The 14,257-nt window shown below is 40.6% G+C and overlaps 1 protein-coding gene and 1 long non-coding RNA gene across 2 annotated transcripts in view; one reads left to right on the top strand and one right to left on the bottom strand.

Annotated features, from left to right (window-relative positions):
• The window catches only part of tbl3 (transducin beta like 3), a 74,670-nt gene that overhangs the window by 59,921 nt on the left and 492 nt on the right, over positions 1–14,257 (bottom strand). Inside the window, exons 2-7 of the mRNA XM_059979567.1 lie at positions 9,754–9,805; positions 8,742–8,837; positions 4,850–4,897; positions 3,591–3,732; positions 856–940; positions 294–464 (exon numbers count right to left, since the gene is read on the bottom strand). Of these exons, the coding sequence (XP_059835550.1) occupies positions 294–464; positions 856–940; positions 3,591–3,732; positions 4,850–4,897; positions 8,742–8,837; positions 9,754–9,805 (594 nt within the window). The remainder of the gene's footprint in view (positions 1–293; positions 465–855; positions 941–3,590; positions 3,733–4,849; positions 4,898–8,741; positions 8,838–9,753; positions 9,806–14,257) is intronic.
• LOC132399320 (uncharacterized) lies at positions 355–13,550 on the top strand. Its single transcript, XR_009513961.1, has 3 exons — positions 355–493; positions 10,188–10,239; positions 10,681–13,550. It is a non-coding gene; the product is annotated as an uncharacterized LOC132399320 (long non-coding RNA).

Below are 14,257 nucleotides of genomic sequence, written 5' to 3'. Positions count from 1 at the left end.
CATCATCAAGATCTGAGATGTCATCTAGCAGTAGTGCATGCACAAAATATTGATGAGTAAATGTTTAGAACAAAAATGGTATTTCAAATATTTTTTTTTTAATGGCCACATGTAAAGGAAAACAAAGAAGCAAATTTGTTCAGCTGTAAAACTAAACTCTGTTTATAGCTTACAAATTACAAACATTTTTTCCAGCAAACACTCTGTGCAAGTCTATTGATTAACTCAAAATGCAGGACTAGAACAGCAAGATACACTGTATATCACATAGCTATCACTAATGTTGGCAGTACCTGACAAGCGTGTTTCCATCCAAAGTGAAAGCCAATGAAGTCACAGCACTGTAGTGAGCATCCAGTATCGTCATACACTTGCTCGTGTTCAGATTCCAGACTCGTATTTTATTGTCCATCGCAGAGGAGAAAAGTTGGAGACGTGATATGTCAGGATGAAATTCAACAAGGCTGCCAGTGAAGAGTAGCATGGGAAAGAGGTAAGTTTAAAGTTCAAAGTAAATTTATCAAATTACATTCCTGTCGCCTTATACAACCCTGAGAATCGTTTCTTTGTGAGCATGCACAGTAAATCCAAAAAACAATAGAACCACACCCCGCAGGACAGACAAAATGTGCAAAAGACATCAGAGAAAAAAATAATAATAAATAAGCAATAAATATTAAGAACATGAGACGAGGAGTCCTTGAAAGCATCAAGAACACAAGGAGTAATCAGTTTCATCCTATTTTACTTTTATATTTTAGACTTTTTGACTTTTAATGCAATGTTTTTTAAATTCTTAAATCATTACAGCCAAGTATAACAAGTTTCAACATTAGGTCAGTTAATTTTCCTTACTGGACAACTCCAAAAGAGCCCTTCAGATTGTGGGTACAATACTGCTTGATAACATCCCAGATCTTGATGGTGCTATCACATCCACCTGAAAAACAAAACCAGCAAATCTAAGTATCTTACATAGAACACGGAAGTTTACAGCGTAGAACAGGTCCTTTCACCCACGATGTTGTACCAACCTTTTAACCTACTCCAAGCTCCTCTTACATAACCCTCCATTTTTCTATCATTCATGTGCTTATCTAGGAGTTTCTTAAATGCCTCTAATGTATCTGCCTCTGCCACAACCCCTGGCAGGGAGCTCCACACACCCACCACTGTGTAAAAAAACTTCTCTGACATGCCCCAATCACCTTAAAATTACACCCCCTTGTATTAACCATTTCCATCCTGGGAAAAAGTCAAGTTCTCCACTCTCTAGAGAAGTACAGCACAGAAACTGGCTCTTCAGCCAATCTAGTTAAACTGTCTACTCCCACTGACACGTGCATCAGGGCCATAGCCCTCCGCACTCCTAGCATCCATATACACTTTCAAACTTCTCAAACACTGAAGCTGAGCTCACTTGCACTGGCAGTTTGTTCCACACTCTCACTACCCTCTGAATAAAGAACTGTCTCCCTTGTTCCCTTTAAACTTTTCACCTTTCTCTCTTAACACATGACCTCCAGTTGTGGCCTCGGTGGGAAAAGCCTGCTTGCATTTACCCTATTTATACCCCTCGTAATTTTGTGCACCTCTATCAAGTCTCCCCTCAATCTTCTATGATCCAAGGAAGGAAGCCCTAACCTATAACCTTTCCTTATAACTCAGGCTCAGGTCCTCCAGACCCGGCAACATCCTTGTAAATTTTCCTCAGTATTCAACCTTGCATCTTTTCTGTAGATAGGGGACTAAAACTGCACACAAAACTCCAAATTAGGCTTCACCAACATCTTGTATAACTTCAACATAACATCTCAACTCCTGTACTCAGTACTTTGATTTATGAAGGCCAATCTGCCAAAAGCTTTCGTTATGACCTGTGATGCCACATTCTATTAATTATTGACCTGTATTCCCAGACCCTCTGTTCTACACCAATCCTCAGAGAGCTACAGTTCACTCTGTAAGACCTGCCCTGGTAACTTCTACCTAAGTGCAACACCTCACACCTGTCTGCGTGAAATTCCATCTGCCATTTTTTCAGCTGGTTCTGACCCCACTGCAAGCCACGATAGTCTTCCTCACTGTCCATTACATCCCTAATCTGCAAATTTGCTGATCCAATTAACCACATTATCACCCAAACAGTTGATATTAGATGACAAACAGTAACAGACCCAGCATGGATTCCTGCAGCACTCCACTAGTTACAAGCCTCCAGTCAGAGAGGCAACCATCTACTACCACTCTCTGGCTTCTCCCATAAAGCCAATGTCTAATCCAATTCACTACCTCATCTTGAATGACAAGCAACTGAACCTTCCTGACCAACCTCTCATGTGGGATCTTGTCAAATGGCTTGCTAAAGTCCTGTAGATAACATCCACTGCCTTGCCTTCATCCACTTTCCTGGTAACTCTATGATCGGTTAGATATGACTTATCACACACAAAGCCATGCTGATTATCCCTCATCAGTCCATGTCTATCCAAATATTTATATATCCGGCCCCTTAGAATACCTGCTAATAACTTTCCCACTACTGATATCAGGCTATATTTCCAGGTTAATTTTTAAAGCCTTCCTAATACAGCAGAACGACATTGGCTATCCTCAAATTCTCTGCTACCTCACCTGTCACCAAGAATGATTCCAATATCTATGCCAGGGCCACCTAATTTCTGCACTTGCCATCCACAGGGTCCAAGGGAACACCCTGTCAGGCCCTAGGGACTTATCCATCCTAATTTGCCTCAAAACAGCAAACACCTCCTCCTCTATAATCTGCATGGGGCCCATGAAGTTGATGTTGCTTTGCCGAACTTCATTTTCGAGACTCTATTTTCGGCTCCTGAGTAAATACAGACACAAAAAAATCTGTTTAAGACTTCCTCCAACTCTTTTGGCTCCGTGCATGGACTACCATTCTGATCTTCCAAAGGACCAGTTATGTTAAGTGCAAAAGGATTGCCAGAGACAAATCTGTAGAATCCCTTTTAGGACTCTCCTTCACCTTGTCTGCTAGGGCAATCTCATGGCTTCTTTTAGCCCTCCTGATTTCTTTAAGCATTCTCTTGCATTTGTTATACTCAATAAGCATCTCTTTTGCTCCTACCTGCCTACACCTGCTAAGCAATAACCTCTCTATGCCTAGTATTGTGCACACTTCTGCCAAGTAACCTCTCATCCTCCTTCACTCCAAACAGAAATGGCTTAAATCACCCAACTTAAGACATGCCCTTAATAGTTTCATATCTATACAGTACAAATCAAACAAATTGACCACATGACCTAAAATGATAATTGGTGAATAAATATATATTAAAAACACAATACCATCTCTCCCACAAAGGTGGAGAGGAGGACAACAGTACGTAGAACAACTTCACTTGTATATTTATCTCCAAATTGAACCATTACCATGACGTTCATCACTTCTGGATCTCAGTCCTGGAACTCCCTACTCACGGCACTAGCACTACAGCAGTTCAATCTGGCAGTCACTATTACCTTTGTGTGGACAATCACGACTGGGCAAGCCTGTACTCTGAAAGCAGATAAAAGCAATAAAAGCAGGTAAGGAGTCATACCTGTGGCCAACAAAGTTGAGGTAGAGTCAAAAGCCATGCTAGCCACTGGACTAGTGTGGATAGCTTTCCAAGTACGAATACACATATTCTCTTTCCAGTCCCACTGTTTCAAGAGTAAGGCACGACTGCCAGTCACCAGGATCTGTCAAGCAATATGTAAGAATCAAAGTTCAAAGTAGATTTATTATCAAAATATGTATACATATGTCACTATATACAACTCTGAGATTCACTTTCTTGTGGACATACTCAATAAATCCAACAGAAAGTATGAAAGGCTGCACAACCCAGTCTGCAAAAGACAAATCAAAAAGGAAATAATAAAAAAATTAGCAATCAATATCAAGAATAGTGAAGTGGGATTAAGCATCATCTAGATGCAGCAGGACGGATAATACAGCAGGTAGGTTAAAGACCCTCATTGAAATTTGCACATCTTATCAAATCCGATAGTCAGCAAAGATGGGATGCAGCTTTGCCATAGCTTGCAGCAGATTCAGACAACACGTTTGCAACCTGTAAACAAGACCTAGTTAAACTGCACAAGGCTCAGTTGCCAACTATGATGCTCTCAACCAGCAATTTCAGACTTACAGATCCAAATCATATACTGTAAGTGTAGGACAAATGGGTATCTAAGTGGTGACTGGGAAACAAGCCCCACCCAACAATTTCTAGGTAATATACCCATCCTTGTTTTCTACAGAATAACTGATTATGATTGACAGTGCTACAGTCACCATATAACACAGTGAGGTAAATCACTGTGCTCTAATTGGGAGGTACAGATCAATGTCTTCTCATATGGATAATATAATGGATCAACTGTTACATAGAGCTGGTTAGATATACAGGCCAGACTTAAAAAAAGCAGATAGACTTTCTTGAATTAGTTAGCTTTATGTAGAAGCTTTATATTTCAAATCCTTCAGTTCAAGTAGGATTCAAAGGTTTCAAAGGTACATTTAATGTCAGAGAAATGTATACAATATACATCATGAAATGCTTTTTCTTCACGACCATCCATGAAAACAGAGGAGTGCCCCAAAGAATGAACAACAGTTAAACGTTAGAACCCCAAAGCCCAAGCTCAGATTCATTCTCAGTACCTCTGGAAACTTAGTCTATTACCATAATTGCTGTTACCACAGTACACCAATGCAGGCTAGCACAACAAAATATCAGAACTAGCATAATCATACATTTATTCCTAAATTATAGTTTGAAAGTGTGTAAAGCATTTCAGTTTCAATAAATACCTCATCATCGGGGCTTATGCTGAAGCAGGTAATATCTTCCTGATCCTCCTGCAAGGAAAATGAGAATATTGAGACAATTCAAAGCAATATACACTCATGAGACTAGCTAAAGATACCCTGCAACATAAAAATAATACAAAGTAATTGTAAGCTATTTTGCCACCAACACAATTTATAAAGAGGTATATTATGAGCCTTAATGTCCCTTTGATTAAAGTGATGACCAGCTTTGTATAATACTCCACAACTGTTACCCTCTAACAGAACAAATAGTACTTTCAGAGATTCAAAGTGCATTTATCGAAAAAGTATGTATGTAGTATATAACCCTGAGATTTGTCTTCTCACAGACAGCCACGAAACAAAGAAACATTATGGAACCTGTTCAAAAAAAACGTTAACACGCACCGTGCAAAGAACAAATCGTGCAAACAGCAGAAAGCAAGTGAAAAATGCAGAATATAAAACATCAACCTACAGTCATTGGAACAGTCTAGGAATGTTCAGTTAGTTCAGTTCGATTTAGTGCTGTGTCGTTTGTTGGCTGCAGACCGCACAGCCAGTCCGCCCCTATCAAATTGCACAAAACAATTAAAGAGAGTAGCCAGAAGCACATAACATGAACTATGGAGTCCAATTCACAATCCATGTCAATTAAAACTCGTCCAAAACCGAAGACGCCGGCAACATTGAGCGAGAAGGAGAAAGAGAGACTGGTCAAACAGAAGCAACTTCCTGCGGAAGCAGTGCGCAGAAGGGGTGGGGGGGGGTGGAGGGAGAGAGAGGGAGGGAGGGGGAGAGAGAGAGGGAGGGAGGGAGGGAGGGGGGGAGAGGGAGAGAGGGAGAGAGGGAGAGAGGGAGAGAGGGAGAGAGGGGGAGAGGGGGAGAGGGGGAGAGGGGGAGAGGGGGAGAGGGGGAGAGGGGGAGAGGGGGAGAGGGGGAGAGGGGGAGAGGGGGAGAGGGGGAGAGGGGGAGAGGGGGAGAGGGGGAGAGGGGGAGAGGGGGAGAGGGGGAGAGGGGGAGAGGGGGAGAGGGGGAGAGGGGGAGAGGGAGAGAGGGAGAGAGGGAGAGAGGGAGAGGGAGAGGGAGAGGGAGAGGGAGAGGGAGAGGGAGAGGGAGAGGGAGAGGGAGAGGGAGAGGGAGAGGGAGAGAGAGAGAGAGAGAGAGAGAGAGAGAGAGAGAGAGAGAGAGAAGGAAGAAGTCAAATACAGGCAGACTGCACTGAACACCTGTTTGCCTTCTGCTCTTATCCGCATTGATCTGAATATCGCTGGATAATTTAATCAGGGAGAAATCAAGTGTCTAGGCTTTTGGGGCTCCAGATCACTCACTCTACTTGAAACCTCACCCAATTCCCTCAGAGAGCGCGAAGCCCCAGATTGCTCAATTGGCCCAAAAACACACCATCAAAACATAAATCCCAGATTCCAACACAGCAGAATCATATCTGAAAGTAGTAGTAAACAAAATAGTTTTGTGAACTGTCTGCTGGATGTCGCCTTTGGTCGCATTGATCACGGGCGCCATCTTCTTCAAACGTTTTAGATAGAAACCAATTAACAACGCCAAGTATTCCAGAAGTAAAATACCTACAAGTTTACCAATCTCCTTCTTCAACTGAAGTCCTAACATAATTTCCTTAAGGTTTTGTGAGTCCGTACATTGTATCATGGAAGCCTGAAATGTGCAAGGATTTGACTTCCTGCTGAAGTCCAGCAGTAATTCCCAAACACACTAAGACAAGGGGCCTGACTTGTTCTGTAAAGCCAGCATGAAAACCATAAAACACAGGAGCAGAATGAGGCCATTCAGCCCAATGAGTCTGTTTGACCATTCCGTCATGGCTGATTTATTGTTCCTCTTAACCCATTCTGCACGTGGCCTATCAGCAGCGTCAACAGAGCCTTACCAAGAGGGATTTCTTGCAGGTCGGTGGCGGTTATTTAAAAAGGGAGCCTCAAGAGTGTTTGTCCATTGTACGTGGCCTATCAGTGGCTAAAAACGGAGCACAAATCGTGAAATAGATAGCAGGGAAGGTTCAGGCATAAAAGGGTGACACTGCATAGCGGAGTGGTCATCAACGGAGTGATCTGAGGCACAGCGGTAGGGCTTTGGCTCATTCGGGCTTCAGCGATAATCAAGAACCTATCAAACTCTGCTTTAAAAATACCCAGGGAATTGGTCTCCATAGCCTTCTGCGGCAATGAATTCCATAGAGTCACCACCCTCAGACTACAGAAATTCCTCCTCATCTCTGTTCTAAGGGGATGAACTTCTATTCTGAGTATGCCCTCAGGTCCTAGACTCCTCCACTACTAGAAATATCTCCTCCACTTGCACTCTATCTAGAACTTTTCAATATTCAATAGGCTTCAATGAGATTCCCTGCCCCTCGTTCTTCTAAACTCCAGTGACATACAAAGCAGTATTCCAATCGGGTAATTTACTGTTATTAGAAAGGTTATGTGTTAGGCTTCTTTTTTTCATTTTAACCAGTAATTAAAACAGTTAAATTTAGATACAAATAAATAAATAAATTTATTTGTATCTAAAATAGAAAATTTACACTTAAGTACTTTGAGAACATAATATCCATCAATTTGAATCAACAAAAGCAAAGCAGACACCTTGGGGAGATGTTACAGGACAAAGGCGTGCTGCTGAAGATGGGACCTCCTGGTACCCTGGCCAGTACGTCTTGCAAAAGGCTAGATAGTGGAGGCCTCCAAATCAATGGGGCAAATCATACACAATCTGACCCATTGTCCAACCTACTGCTATTTTTTAAATATTCATAACAAAATAAAAACAAAATATGTTAAATTAACACATGTAACAGAAATACTAACAATACTCTTCCACATTGAAGACAGACTCTAAAACAAAATAGTGAAGGATTCAAGATGGTTATAAATCATTCAGTGGCTACCAGCTACTCTTAAATTGACAATCACATCAGATGATGGCTGAAGCAGCGACTGAAGGACTTTAGAGAGGTCTCAAAAACAGCAGACTTTGACTTTTACACTCAAAGCTGGAGCTTGGCCACCAGGTTCGACTTTTGTGAACTGAAATATGAGTACAACCTTGAAATAGAACATGAGCTACTTCTAGTTCTGATGAAGGGTCATCAATGTGAAGTAGTAACTCACCTCAAATATATTGCTTAGCCTGCTAGGTATGTCCTGTGTTCTTTGCTTTCACTTCAGATTTCCACCATCTGTATCTTTTACTGTTCAATCTGTGTTTCAATGCAGTATGAGACTTATAAGCTGCACCAGACAGGACAGGAGGTGCTGGGGTGGGTAGTTTAGAAGGTGATGTGCTCCTTCCAAGGTTTATGCAGAGCTTCCACATGGTCCTAACACACAGACTCTAATCTCTCAATGTCATCTCAAATGCTCCGCTTCCACTTTTTGAATTATCATGAGCCAAAGAAATGGACGTAACAGTGAGGATTTATAACTCCATGTCCCTAAGTAAGTTTCCAGTGCATTTTGAATAATATCCTTTGTGCATCTATTGGGCAAATGATAAAAGTTTAACCACTGGACTTCAATGCTGGGAATCATGGCCTGCTACTGGACATATTGGCTTGTTGGTAGCAGATTGAGGGAACATTGCACATCTCTTCATGGCCAGCAGCATTTATTTTGGTTATTTTCCTCAAATGCGCAGAGGACATGCTGGCACATCAATGTCTTTAGGCCACTCGTGGTCAAGCATATGTTCAGGTGTACAAGTGTACAATACTAGGTCCTCTGATGACATGGAGGCAAAGTTTCTCATGCAGACCGTGTCTTGTTTTGCAGTAATAGATTCCCAGAAGCAACGGGAATGAGCATTCATACTAAAACATAAATAGTCCAGCACCCCGTCAGTTATTCCCTACCTGTTCAATGCTCTTTGAGATCTTTCCTGTTGCAATGTCTAAGATATTGATCTTAGTTCCACATGAGCAGAACATATATGTTCCATGTTTATTCACCTATATTGGAAGAGACAAGAATAGCATATTTTTAAGAACATGGCAAAACTCATTTAAAAAAATTTCAAATTTTTCCCATGGAGAACAGGAGATTAAAGTATGGCAAAATAACCCATAAAATTTGTGAAAAGAGATCTAGCACTTTCTCAGTGTATGAGAGAAATAAACTCTTCTCTGGCTTCCAGCTGGGTACTGGCATCAATTATAACCAACATTTCGATAACATTTTCTGCCATCTTCATCCCTGATAAAGATGCCAGAGTTTGTCTTTGTAATCAGGGATGAAGATAGCAAAATTTGTCATCGAAATGTCGGTTATAATCGATACTTGTACCCAGCTGGAAGCCCGAGAAGAGTTTATTCACCATAAAGTGGTTGTTTTGATGAAACTTCTTGCATTTGTAGAAGCTCTAATATGACAAAAAAACAGAATTCTGGACGTACTCAGCAAATGATGCAATATCAATGAAAAAGGAAACAGGGTCAATATTTGGGGCCAAAGATGTTTTAATAGAACTGGTTCTTGACCTTTGATGCCAACTAAATGCTGCTGGACATGGTGAGCACTTACAGAATTCTGGTTTTGTTTTGGATATCCAGCATCTGCAGTTTAACTCAAACTTCGAATGCTGGCCAATGACTTGAAAGAAAGTTAATTGTCTCTCTCCACACAGCAGCTGCCTGATTATGTACAGCAACTGTTTTTTTAAATTTTAGAAAGTTGGCATCTGTAGTATTTCACTTTTAATGAAAGGTGTTCTGTTTGCATTACAAAAATAAACAGAATATATGCTCCAATTCCATTCTGTTAAGTGTGCAAACATTGGGGAAAAAGACAAATGACGAAGAAAAGAGAATCAGTTGGTAACTACAAATATTAAAGCACAAATCAAAATCTCATCAAACTGAAAAATACCTGTACTTTTCCTCCTTTGTAAAATGGCTCAATTTTGCTGGAAATAGCATAGCTGGAAGAGATGCAAATATTGAATTACACAGTAATCAAGAAAAGAATTAAAAACGATTTTAAAAAACTAAATAGGACTGGAAATAAACTAAACAAGTAGCAGGAATACCCATGCACAGTCCTGGATGGGCTTTCTGATGGCCAGTCCTGTCATTTATTAAGTAGATCAATAACATTTCACCCATCAGTGGAAGATCCACAACTTTGAGGGACACAAGATATAATTACAGCATTCTCACTATATGAGCCATACATCAGATCCCTATCTGCACTATATTTCATGTTCGTCATTTATTATTTGTATTATGGTAACTAGTCATGTGCGTGGGGGTATGGTAAATGCATAGGGAACAAGCTATGTATTTGTACTTTGTTCTGGGCAGCTTGGAACTGGAGACTGATGGATGTCACATCTTTTGGACATCACGCTTAATGGTAAGGCTTCAAGATTGTATGTCTTGCTAGTTGCTAATAAAGGATCAAATATGTTTCTTCGACTTTGTGGAACATCATTACTGGAAAATTGCGGGGCACATCATACAGGAATAATAATCCGTGGGGGTCACCAGCTGCGGTTTGTTAGAATAGGCCGCTACGCTCTGTCGGCAATGATTGGCTGCTCTACCCACCCCTCAGTTTAATTCATTGCTTGCTACCTGCCTATCCCTCACTTCTCTGCAAAGACCTCCAGCCATGGACTCACAGCATCATATAATTCCACTTACGAGCACTAAGGCACCCAAAGTCCTCAGTAATGCATAAAACCAATCCAGTTTTAATGATTTTCTCGCTACTCCATGATCCAATTAATCTTGTATAGTGTCACAACTAAGATCACGTAACACTTAATAGCTCATTTAAGATTATTTTTTGCAGAAACTCAACTGGACCAGCCCTATAAGTACAATGGCTACAAGAGCTGAGAGGCTGGATGTCCTGTAGCAAGCAACTGTTCTCCAGACTACCCAAGGCACAAGTTAGGAATGTCATGGAATACTCTCCATTTGGCTGGATGACTACAGCATCGACAATTCTCAAGTTCAACACCTGCAGGACTAAGCAGCCTGGTTGATCAGCACCGATAAACATTCATTTTCTCCATCAGCATTGAGAGCAATGCGTACCATCTACAGAATACATTGCATTTATCCACAACATATCCTCCAAAATCTACAACCTTTGCCACCAAAGATAAGGATACCAGGTATATAGAACCACCTGCAGGCTCCCTTCCAAGTCACACACGACATGAGCTCCTCAGGTCAAGTGTGTTGTAGACAGTGATAGCTGTAACTTAATTGGAAACTGGAAATAGTGTATTTTATGAAGTCTAAATATTGCATAGTATATTGTAGTTATTTGAATAATCTTTTCCATAAAAAAATTGACTTTGAAATACAGAGTATTCTGGTTAATTGGAACAAATGCTTATTTGGGACAACTCTTAAAGAACAAAAACTAACTGTTAAAATAGTCATCATTCCCTTCTTTTATTTGGGACATGATGCTGCTTGCACAGTTTCTAACTAGCATCTAGTGTGCACTTGTGTGGCCATTAGTCATTGCACCGTGCTTAGAGTGAAGTTTTTAAGTAGCGTCAGTTGCATGTGTTGTGTGTTGAAAAGTTGCAGGGATCTTTAAATACTGACAGTTGGCAAGAAATTAGCAGTGAGAGAATTTAAAACCATTTTGCTCACTGCAATTTCAAGCATTCAAGCTTGGAGAAGCCAGAAATGCACAGAAGTAAAAAAAAGTATTTCACTACTTCAAGTTAGAAAATACAAAGAATTTGAAGGTATCAACAATAATCTTGAATAATACAATGAAAGTGAAGATTTGGAGGATGCAATATTCAAAAACATTGTATGACGGCAGTCCATTATCTACAGTAGGTGACTGCGCTGATTTTGCTAATTTACATGGCAGTGAACACTGGATGAATTCTATTGATAACTATCTGGAACTAATACAGTTTTATAGTACTGTAGTAGTTTTGGTAGTGTTCTAATTTGTTCTGTATTTCATTTAAATGCATAATTTGTTACTCAGTTGTCTTTTTTTTAAATACATTTTTTTACCATTTCCATGAAATTTTGGCTAATTGGAACAGCTACTTAATTGGCCAAATAACCAGAATCCATTGTATATTGTTAATACTTTATAATACTGGGTCTTAATGCAAAACATTGACAATTTCTTTGCCTTACGGATGCTGCTCAACCTGCTTAATTTTTCCGATCATTTGTATAATTTCCAGCATCTATAGTCTCATGTTTCTGTATGGTGCAACTTCCTACTAATAGCACTGTGGGGGTATCTTAATCAGGAATGCAGCTATTCAAAATAGCAGCTTACCACCATCCTCAAAGACAATTAGGGATGGCCTTGCCAGCAATAATTGATCTCTAAAATGAATAAAAACACTAATTCAGTATTTACAATAGTACAAGTGTAAATCCAGTTTGACTCAGTACAGTCGTGTCACATCAACCTGTTTTTTGGTCACCAAGTTATAGGAAAGATGTCAACAAAATAGAGAGAGTACAGAGAAGATTTATTAGAATGTTACCTGGGTTTCGGCACCAATGTTACAGAGAAAGGTTGAAAAAGTTAGGTCTTTATTATTTGGAGCGTAGAATGTTGAGGGGGGACTTGATAGAGGTATTTAAAATTATGAGGGGGATAGATAGAGTTGACGTGGATAGGCTTTTTCCATTAAGAGTAGAGGAGATTCAAACAAGAGGACATGAGTTGAGAGTTAGGGGGCAAAAGTTTAAGGGTAACACAAGGGGGAATTTCTTTACTCAGAGAGTGGTAGCTGTGTACAACAAGCTTCCAGTAGAAGTGGTAGAGGCAGGTCCGGTATTGTCATTTAAAAAAAAAATTGGATAGGTATATGGACAGGAAAGGAATGGAGGGTCAGGTCGGTGGGACTAGGCGAGAGTAAGCGTTCGGCACGGACTAGAAGGGCCGAGATGGCCTGTTTTCATGCTGTAATTGTTATATGGTTACTTGGTTTTTGCACCTATACCAATCCAGTTTTAAATTAAGTACTGAGAGGAGAGTATCTTCTCCCATACTCTGGTGAAGAAATTGCAGAATAAAGCTACTAGCATGTGCACAGCTCTACTTTTGCTGGAACCCAAAATGCCTTGACCAGCCACATGGTGAATACATACTTGTCATCAATCATAATTCTTTTCTGTATTTTGTGTTGTTATATAAATTAAGCCTCTGTCACTTGAACTGGACAAAATGCTTTTCCACAGCAAAAAAAAAATGAGCTGCTGAAGAAATACCATCATCCTCACAATCCTGAGAAATTGCAGAGCCTGGGCCTCTGTACCTCCCTCTGCAATTGGATCCTCGACTTCCTAACAGGAGGACCACAATTTGTGTGGATTAGTGATAATATCTCCTCCACGCTGACGATTAACACTGGCGCACCTCATTGGTGTGTGCTTAGCCCACTGCTCTGCTCTCTCTATACCCATGGCTGTGTGAGTAGGCACAGCTCAAATACCATCTATAAATTTGCTGATGATACAACCATTGTTGGTAGAATCTCAGTGGTGACAAGAGGGTGTACAGGAGCGAGATATGCCAACTAGTGGAGTGATGTCACAACAACAACCTAGCACAACGTCAGTAAGATGAAAGAGCTGATTGTGGGCTTCAGGAAGGGTAAGACAAAGGAACACATACCAATCCTCATAGAGTGATCAGAAGTGGAGAGAGTGAGCAGTTTCAAGTTTCTGGGTGTCAAGATCTCTGAGGATTTAACCTAGTCGCAACATAATCAATGCAGTTACAAAGAAGGCAAGGCAGCGGCTATACCTTATTAGGAGTTTGAAGAGATTTAGCATATCAACAAATGCACTCGAGAACTTCTATAGATGTACCGTGGAGAGCATTCTGACAGGCTGCATCACTGTCTGGTATGGGGGGTGGGGGGTGCTACTGGACAGGACCAAAAGAAACTGCAGTGTTGTAAATTCAGTTGGCTCCACCTTGGGTACTAGCCTACAAAGCACCCAGGACATTTTCAAGGAGTGGTGTCTCAGAAAGGTAGCGTCCATTATTAAGGACCTCCAACACCCAGGGCATACCCATTTCTCACTGTTACCATCAGATAGGAGGTACAGAAACATGAAGGCACACACTCAGTGATTCAGGAACAGCCCCTCTGCCATCTGATTCCTAAATGGACATTGAACCCTTGAACACTTTTTAAATATATATTATTTCTGTTTTGCACAATTTTAATCTATTCAATATACGTATACTGTAGTTGATTTATTTATTATTATTTTCTTTTGTTATTTTCTTCTACATTATGTACTGCATTGAACTGCTGCTGCTAAGTTAACAATTTTCACGACACATGCCGGTGATAATAAACCTGATTCTGATCTCAACGCGCCAGGGAGCATCTGTAGGAATGGACAGTCAA

Source organism: Hypanus sabinus, chromosome 9, assembly GCF_030144855.1.
Source record: "Hypanus sabinus isolate sHypSab1 chromosome 9, sHypSab1.hap1, whole genome shotgun sequence".
In the NCBI taxonomy this organism is placed as follows: domain Eukaryota; kingdom Metazoa; phylum Chordata; class Chondrichthyes; order Myliobatiformes; family Dasyatidae; genus Hypanus; species Hypanus sabinus.
The sequence above is the reverse complement of the archived record's forward strand: the minus strand, read 5'-3'. Positions and strand labels throughout refer to the sequence as shown.